The 9,117-nt window shown below is 37.5% G+C and overlaps 1 protein-coding gene across 1 annotated transcript; it reads right to left on the bottom strand.

Moving 5' to 3' along the window:
• Window positions 1-5,487: 5,487 nt before the first annotated feature.
• LOC110109102 lies at window positions 5,488-8,529 on the bottom strand. The gene is made up of 5 exons (XM_028694509.1): window positions 8,523-8,529; window positions 7,884-8,033; window positions 7,715-7,782; window positions 7,096-7,225; window positions 5,488-6,725 (listed from the first exon to the last, which is right to left on the bottom strand). The coding sequence occupies exons 1-5, from the start codon at window positions 8,527-8,529 to the stop codon at window positions 5,488-5,490; spliced, it is 1,593 nt and encodes a 530-aa protein (XP_028550342.1).
• Between the last annotated feature and the right edge of the window lie 588 nt (window positions 8,530-9,117).

Genomic DNA, 9,117 nt, shown 5'->3' with positions numbered 1-9,117 from the left:
GCAGTTATTTGATTTTGCTTTGATCGTAAACTTCTTTTATTCTCTATGTTCTGTTGTTTTAAAAAAACCCTACAGTTTTTCTTTTGAATTGAATATGAGAAGGTTTGTGTGATGATGAGAATCTGTCCCGTTTTTTTTTTTCCTTTCTCTGTTTTTTCTTGTTCTTTGCTACAGGTACAAATCCTTCAAAACATTTGGTATCAGAGCCAAATGCTGAAGCAAATGCCGTCACCAATGAAGAACGGAGAGAAGTCCATAGTCGACGACGTCGTCGGAGATACAACGCCGTCGAAATCGACGACGACTAGAGATAACTCAATGTCCATGCAACTCCTATTACTGACGAAGATGAATTATGTGGTGTGGGCCATGAAGATGGATATTCTCATGGAAGCGCAAGGATTGTGGGAGGTCATCGAGGAAGGGACTGAAGATCGGAGGAAGGACAAATCGGCTTTTGCAATGATTTGTCAAGTAATTAGCGATGAAACTCTTTTTCAACTCAATGTGAAGGGAACGACTAAGGAGGCACGGCAAGCCCTCCCGCACAATTAATATGAGTGCAGACCGTGTTAAGAAGGCAAAGATCCAAAGTCTTAAGAGGGAGTTTGAAGCCCTCCGGATGAGAGATGGAGATGCCGTCGAAGACTTTGCTGGAAAGCTTTCAAGAATTGTGAATCAGAGACGTTCTCTTGGAGAGAAAATTGAGGAGTCTGAAGTGGTGGAGAAGCTTCTGTGGGCCGTACCTGGGAAATTCCTTCAAATTGCTTCAACTATTGAGCAATTTGGAGATCATGACGCTTGAAGAAGTGATTGGATCATTACGGGTTCATGAAGAACGCCTGAAGGACATCGAAGCACGTGGTGACAAACAAGTACTTCTAACAAAAAGTGAGTGCAAGTCCAAAGATGAGAGTGGAAGTCACTCATGGCGAGGATGAGGTCGTGGTCGCGGCCGTGGGAATGACCGTGGGCGCGGTCGTGGAAGAAATGAAGGGCGTGGAGAAGCACGTCGTGATGATGGAAATCAATAAGAAAGAAAATTTGACATATCAAAGATGAGATGCTACAATTGTCAAAAGTATGGGCACTTTGCTGTTGATTGTAGGTCAAAGAAGAAGGAGAATAAAGCTTAGGTTGTTGAAATTAAAGCTTATGAGGATCCCACTCTATTATTGGCAGAAAATGAAGTGAAAGAGAACATGTTACTGCATAAAGAGCAAGTTTTGCTGAAGGCCAAAGGTGAAGAGAAGGTTACTATTGAGGATATGTGGTATCTAGACTCTGGGGGCTAGTAACCACATGACAGGTGACAAGGAGAAATTTATTGATCTTGATGAAGGAGTGTATGGAAAGGTGAAACTTGGTGATGGGTCTTTGGTTAAGATCCAAGGAAAGGGGACCGTGCAGTTGCAGTGCAAAACAGGAGAACACAAAAGGCTAAGTGATGTTTATTACATTCCTATGTTGTGTAATAACATTATTAGTCTTGGACAACTAACAGAACAAGGGTGCAAGGCTGTTATGCAAGGTGAGAAACTATTTTTATTTGATAAACAAGGGAGCAAATTGGCAGAAATTCAGAAGAATAACAACAGGCTATATTTACTCAACCTGAAGATTAGAAGGCCTATTTGTTTGAGTGATAGTTTGAAGATTTATGCATGGTTGTGGCATGCAAGATTTTGCCACATCAACTTTCAGGCCTTGAAGGAGATGCAGAGAGGAAAGCTAGTTCATGGCATTCCTGAAATTGATCACCCTGTGCAGATTTGTGATGGTTGTACAGTCGGCAAGCAACATAGACTTCCATTTCCAAGAGAAACCAAGTTCAGAGCTGAGAAGCCTTTACAGTTATTGCATGGAGACATATGTGGCCCAATCACCCCCGCTACTCCTAGTGGTTTCAGGTACTTTTTATTGTTAGTAGATGATTTTAGTAGATACATGTGGGTGTATTTATTAAAATCAAAGAGTGAAGCACATTCTATTTTTTCAAAATTCAAAATCATGGTGGAGAATGAATCTGAGATGAAGATTAAAGCTTTGAGGACTGATAGAGGAGGAGAGTTTCAGTCTTTTGAATTTAAAAAGCTTTGTGAAGAAAATGGCATAAAGAGGTTTCTTACTGCACCCTACACACCACAGCAAAATGGTGTTGTAGAGAGGAGAAACCAAACTGTTATGTCTATGGCTAGATGCTTACTCAAGAGTAAAAGTGTACCTTGCATATTTTGGGGTGAAGCTGTGAAGACCTCAGTCCATATCTTGGATAGAGAAACAATTCATAGTGTTCAAGGTATGACTCCCTATGAAGCATGGATGAAGTGCAAGCCAAATGTGCAGTATTTCAAGACTTTTGGTTGTATAGCTTATGTGAAAGCAGCAGGACCACACATAAAGAAGCTTGAAGATAGAAGTCATCATATGGTGTTGTTTGGATATGAGCCTGGCACTAAGGCTTATAGAGTTTATGATCCAAATGAGAAGAAGATTCATATCAGCAGGGATATAATTTTTGATGAAGAAAAAGAGTGGAAATGGGATGAGAAAGGCACTACAGCAGATGACAGAAAACAAGGCAGTTATGTGACTTTCAGGCTAGAAGGAGAAGCACACTCATCTTTACCAATTGAAGAGCAAGAAGCAACAACTCCTTGTATATCTACTAGTAGTCCTTCAAGGTATGTGACCTCTGAACCTCCTGTTACTAGAGAAATATCACCAAATTTAGATAGTAGTTCATCAGAACCCCATAGATATAGACAGTTGCAAGATATCTATGATGAAACTACTGAGTTGGAAGAGGAGGTTGGTGTATGTTTGACAGCTGTAGAAGAACCAATGTGTTATAGTGATGCAATTAAAGAAGATGTGTGGAAGAAGGCAATAGATGAGGAAGTTAATACTATTCAGAAGAATCAAACATGGGAATTGGCTGATCTACCTGCTGGATGTAAGGCAATAGGGCTCAAATGGGTGTACAAAATTAAGAAGAACACACAAGGTGAGATTGTGAGGCATAAAGCTAGACTTGTTGCAAAGGGGTATGCTCAGAGACCTGGTGTGAATTTTGAAGAAGTTTTTGCTCCAGTTGCCAGAATGGAGACCATTAGAGTTTTGATTGCCTTAGCAGCTCAAGAGGATTGGAAGATACATCATTTGGATGTGAAATCAGCATTTTTGAATGGTGAATTAGAGAAGGAGGTGTATGTCAAACAACCTGAAGGTTTTGTGAAAGAGGGGCATGAAAATAAAGTCTTGAGATTGAAAAAGGCTTTGTATGGTTTGAGACAGGCACCAAGGGCTTGGAACACAAAATTAGATGAATGTTTAATATCCCTTGGTTTTAGAAGAAATTCTCAGGAGCATGCCGTTTACATGAAGCATACTGGAGAATCAAGTCTACTTGTGGGAGTCTATGTTGATGACTTGATTGTGACAGGTTCTGATGTTCAGTGCATTGAAGAATTCAAGGCTCAAATGAAAGTAAAATTTGATATGAGTGATCTTGGCTTGTTGAGTTTTTATTTGGGCATTGAAGTGATACAGACTGATGATGAGATAAGATTATGTCAGAAATCTTATGCATTAAAGATCCTTGTAGATATGGGGATGACAGATTGCAATCCAGTGCAAACTTCTATGGAAGCCAGAATCAAGCTTACCAAATCAGGTACACATTCTTTGGTAGACTCAACTCAATATAGGAGTATTGTTGGTAGCTTGAGATACTTGACTCATACATAGCCAGATATTATGTATTCTGTTGGAATTGTGAGTAGATTCATGGAGACTCCTAATTCTTAGCACCTTGCTACTGTGAAGAGAATTTTGAGATATGTGAAAGGGACAACAGAATATGGTTTGGTATATCCAAAGAGGCAAGCAGAAGGAGGACTAATTGGCTTTAGTGATACTGATCACGCAGGAGATATAGATGACAGGAAGAGCACTACTGGGATGGTCTACTTTTGGGGTCCACATGTGATTAGTTGGGCTTCACAGAAACAAAAGATAGTGACTTTATCATCTTGTGAAGAAGAATATGTAGCTATCACTTCTACAGCTTGCCAAGGAATATGGCTTAGTCGCTTACTAAATGAATTGAAAGGGGAAGCAGAGAAGACAGTGAAGTTGATGGTTGATAACAAATCTGCGATTTCTATGAGTAAGAATTCGGTGTACCATGGAAGGTCTAAGCATATTGATACTCGCTATCATTTCATCAGAAGTTGTATTGAGAAGAAACAGATTGAAGTGGAGTATATCAGAACAGAAGAGCAGTTGGCTGATATATTCACCAAGTCTTTGGGAAGAGTGAAGTTTATAGAGATGATAAAAAATATTGGTCTAAAAAGTTGCAAGTTTGAATGACAAGATTAGGGGAGGCAATGTTAAGCTAATCTTTGTCATTTTATCGTAATCCTATATTTAGATGTTTGTTTATCTCATTCAGTTTTATTTGTGTGGTGTAAGTTATAGAAAAATAACTGTGTAGCAGTTATTTGATTTTGCTTTGAACCATAAACTTCTTTTACTCTCTATGTTCTGTTGTTTTAAAAAAAACCTACAGTTTTTCTTTTGAATTGAATATGAGAAGGTTTGTGTGAAGAAGAGAATCTGTCCCGTTTTCTTTTCCTTTCTCTGTTTTTTCTTGTTCTTTGCTACAGGTACAAATCCTTCCAAACAATCCGGCTTCAGGCTTACCTTTGGGTGGATTTTCACATCTCTGGCTTCTGATACAGGACAAGTGCCTAACAGATTTCCTGGCTTGTAGCAGAAGTCGAATTTGAAAATTGAAATCTTTAAATAATGTTCTTTAAGGCTATGATTTCAATGTCTGTTTTATTATGAAAGCCATAAGTGACCCACTGGCGGAACTATAGTCTTCTTAGGGGGGGCAATTGCCCCCCCTCAAAAAAAAAAATTTTTTTTTATAGGAGTAAAAATTTTAAAAAAAAATTTTTTAGGAGAGTAAAAAATTTTCTCCTAAAAAATTTTTTGCCCCTCCTAAAATTTTTATTTTGCCCCCCTAAAAAACTCTTTTGACCTAACTTGCCCTAAAATATCTATATATTTCTTCACATTTAGTTCTAATATTTTTTTTTTCATGATTTTAATAACAGTTTAATTACACATTTTTTCTTTAATTTTTCTTGCTTACTTTTTTTAAAAAAAACTTTTTGTAATATATAGATACATAATATTATTTTTTTAATATTTAATTATTTTTGTGCTTTATTTGCCCCCCTCAAAATTAAAGCCGGTTCCGCGCCCATAACCATGGTTATTTAGTTGTTGTTGAATTCAAAACGAACTGGAATGTTATGAACCTGTCACCGTTGCCTGCAACTTTGAACAATAAATGACTGAGAATTAACAACAAAACATTAAAAATTGTTTCTTAAGGAACTCAAACATGGCGCATCTCTATTGTTTTTCTTTCTTGAAATCTTCTCATTGATTCCCATTACCCTGCTCGATCTAACGCCATACCTGCTTAAAGAGCGAAATGATGCCGAAGGAGCAACCACGGTACATCAGCAGAAACCACACGAAGGCCGGGAAGACGGTCAGCTCGCACACGAACGGAATGAGTTCCTTTGCACCTGTCCTCCTCCCGTTGTAAATCTGTAAAAAGATATTACAGGCGAAGGCCACGAGGAGGGAAATTAGGGCCAGAACGAATGATAAAACCGCGAAGAAGAGCTTGGTCGGGATTGAACGCCGGAACTCGCGCTCTCTGTACGACGAGGTAACCAAAGACAAGAACAGAACCAGCGCCGTTGCGGCGCAGGATAACCCGAACACGAATGCGTTCTTGAACACAATAAATGCCGTCTTGCTGTAGATATTGCCGCCGCCTCCGCTGTCGTCGGAACCAGGAATGGAAATACTCGAAGCAAAGACGAATGCTGCCACGAGGCTGGCGCAAGTCTGCCCCAGCTGGGTGAGCTGTTCCTTGCCTTTCCTTGCCATATTCTTGTGGTTCTCTGAGAAGCACTCCTGCGCGGTCATCTCCTCCATGTTGCGGCTGTACTGAAGGTCCCTGGGAATCAATGTCTCTACTTTTTCAAACCACTGCAGATCTTTCTGCATCTGAAGAGCGCCGACCACTTCCACATCGACCGTGACTTCGGCGGCGTAGTGGAGAATGGTGTTTTTCTTGTTGTCTCTGGCGTACAGTAGTCGTGAAGGAAACACGGCATTTCTGCCTGTAAGTTTTGATTTCACCAACTCAAAAATCTTCTGGTTGCCGAGCGAAATGGCCACCTGAATTATATTCTTTCCTTGGACGTCCAGGATGCTGACGGACTGCGGGTAGACCTCCAAGATCTTCTCGACGAATTCGTAGAGCCCCATCTTGGCGCCGATTATCAGCGGCGAGTCGTTCCAGCGCAGTAGGCGAGCGTCGAAGCTCTCCTGCTCTTCGTCAGACTCATCATGTATCTTGATGAGCGCCATGGTTTTTTTATGGTTTCTTTTTACCTGATTTAAGTACTTTATTGTGGGGAAAACTTCATCAGCATACACAAATTTATCATATTCGTCGTCCACTATAGGTTTGTGGGCGCTGAAACTTGTGCTTTTATCCACTTGGCCTGTCATCCCCTTGCCGATGAAATCCCAGTAATCTGCATCCTCTGCCAAACACTCGATGAGCGCCAATGTTTCTTTATGGTTTCTTTTTTGCTGCTCCAAGTACTTTATTGTAGGGAAAACTGTATCAGCATACACAAATTTATCACACTTGTCAATTAGTTACCGAATTGAACTTATAGATTTGTTAGAACTCACTTTGCTTTAAGATCCTGAAAATTTGCAGTTTCGCCCATCCGGCTGCAGGACAAAACCAGCTTCATTAATTAATTATCACTTGTAAACCCTAAACTTTAGAGAGCACATTCAAAACATATAAAAATACAGGATATTATTCCTTTCAGCCACTAAATCAACATGTTTTTCACGTATCATTAAGATATTTATACAGATTATCAAGAAATATAATGACATTAGTCTAGCATTCCCTCTTTATATTAGATTTAAAAGATAAAGTAAGCATTGCTCGTCAGTTCTTATATTAGTTCTTGCCTGGAATTTTAGCCAATTTTAACAGTTTAAACATTGTGGCGTAGTTTGGAGGAAAGCTTTTTGTCTTTTGAAGCTGTGGGTTCTCCTCGTCGTGATCGTTTTGATCAGTTACAGGCTGCACACCATCAATCTGTTAATAGAACATGAAGGATCAGGAAATTAACAAATCGTTATTTTCTCTCTTTCTTTTGCTCCAGGAAGAAAAATAATGTAACGTATTCTTAATTAAAGGGAAATGGATTGATTTTTTTTTTTCTTTCTTTAATTTTGAAAGTTGGATTTCACTGAATTTTGATCAAGACGAATCACAAGATTTTTATTAAATTTATATTATTTTAAGATACTGATCACAATATTTTTTATAAAATTTATATTGTATTAAGCTTAAAATAAATTTAATAATTTAAAAGTTTTTTATGGGATTAGTATTTAGTCATTATTATTATTATTATTATTTTTCTTTTAAAAACTGTGTATACTAAAAAATTGTTATAGAAAACTGTAAAAAAATTATCTCAAATAAAACTTAAAACGCCTTGATTAAAAATTTTGATTAGCATAACATAAGCCTGTTTTCATCATGAAACATTTTTTAGCGTATATATAATTTTCATATTACCATGTCCGGGTAATCATCTTTGATAGCGAAGGACGCAGCCCGCTCTCCATCATCATAAAGAGGGATACCTGATGACCTTCAAATCTTAGTATTACTTACAGTAAACAGTAAATTCATTTAATGGTTATGATTCTTCAGTAGGTGGGTATGAATATTAATTTGTTCTCACACTTATAGACGAAGGATTCCAACGGTCCAAATTCCATTTCACTCTTGAATGCTCCTGGAATTGTCACCATAAGTTGCAGGGGACTCACACCAGCTACGTTTCTCCTCGTACGTAGATGTGGAAATCTCTCAGCTATATCCAACGCCAGTCCTGCCACATGGAAGCATTATAACGCACAGATCAGCAATTTCTGTGGCATAATCCTTACCTTAAATTAATTTAATATGTTTTAAGCATTATTTCTTTGTACATGCATTATACATTGATATATCATCAAAAATTTATCTTGATCGAGCACGAATCTTGAGGTAAAATCAAGTTGAAAACTTTCAAAATTAAATTTGGGACCATTGGAACTCTGATTTCAACAAACTTACAGTCGAACTGAACATCTCGAAAAGACGAACTCAACGACACCAAATTCATCTCAATCCAATCCCAAATGTGTCCAAATCGAAGACTCAAAGTATCTTTGGAAGGTTCAAAACCTAATTTGTATTTTCAAACGTGGAATGCTTATTGTCGAATCGATCGGCTCGACGAGACAAATCCAACGAGCCTAAGATCGTCAAATTTTGATATCATTAAGATATTCAAATACACAGTAAACAGACAACGGTCAAAGGATTCAATATTTGCCGTCCATTCAAAACACTCCCAATATACCCTTAATCTTCTCCTTATTTATTGATCATGCCACTATGTGAAAACTATAAATAAATCACACTTTTCTCATGGAAAGGGGGTCCAATAAAGGGGAGGAGAGGACCCAAGGGAGGAAAAGAAGAAAGAAGAGAAACTAGAGTTTTATTCAAGGCTTTTAAAACCGGACCGGTCAATGAACCGGAAGGTGGGTTAGAGGTTTGATGGTTCGACCGGGGTCGAACCGGATGACGTAATAAATATTTATTATATTTAAATATTATAATAATGACACAATTATTTATAAATATATAACAAAAATTGAAAAAAAATTATAATACTTTTACTTATATAATAGTGAAATGTTAGTCAAATAAATTCAAACATTTAAATCTAAAGGAAGATCATATATGATCAATTAAAGTTTTAAAAATAAATACAATTAAATCTACTAATTTAGTAATTTTTTTTACTAATTTAATATTTTTAATTTTAACAGTATACATTAGACATATCTCTAACTTTTACTTTTTTAATATAACTAATTATTAGAAGGAAAAAAAAAAGTGACTTAAGCTTAAAAAAAAAAAGT

The sequence above is a fragment of the Dendrobium catenatum genome, unplaced genomic scaffold (assembly GCF_001605985.2).
Source record: "Dendrobium catenatum unplaced genomic scaffold, ASM160598v2 fragScaff_scaffold_500, whole genome shotgun sequence".
Taxonomy (NCBI): domain Eukaryota; kingdom Viridiplantae; phylum Streptophyta; class Magnoliopsida; order Asparagales; family Orchidaceae; genus Dendrobium; species Dendrobium catenatum.
Note: the sequence above shows the minus strand (reverse complement) of the source record. Positions and strands in the feature narration are given on the sequence as shown.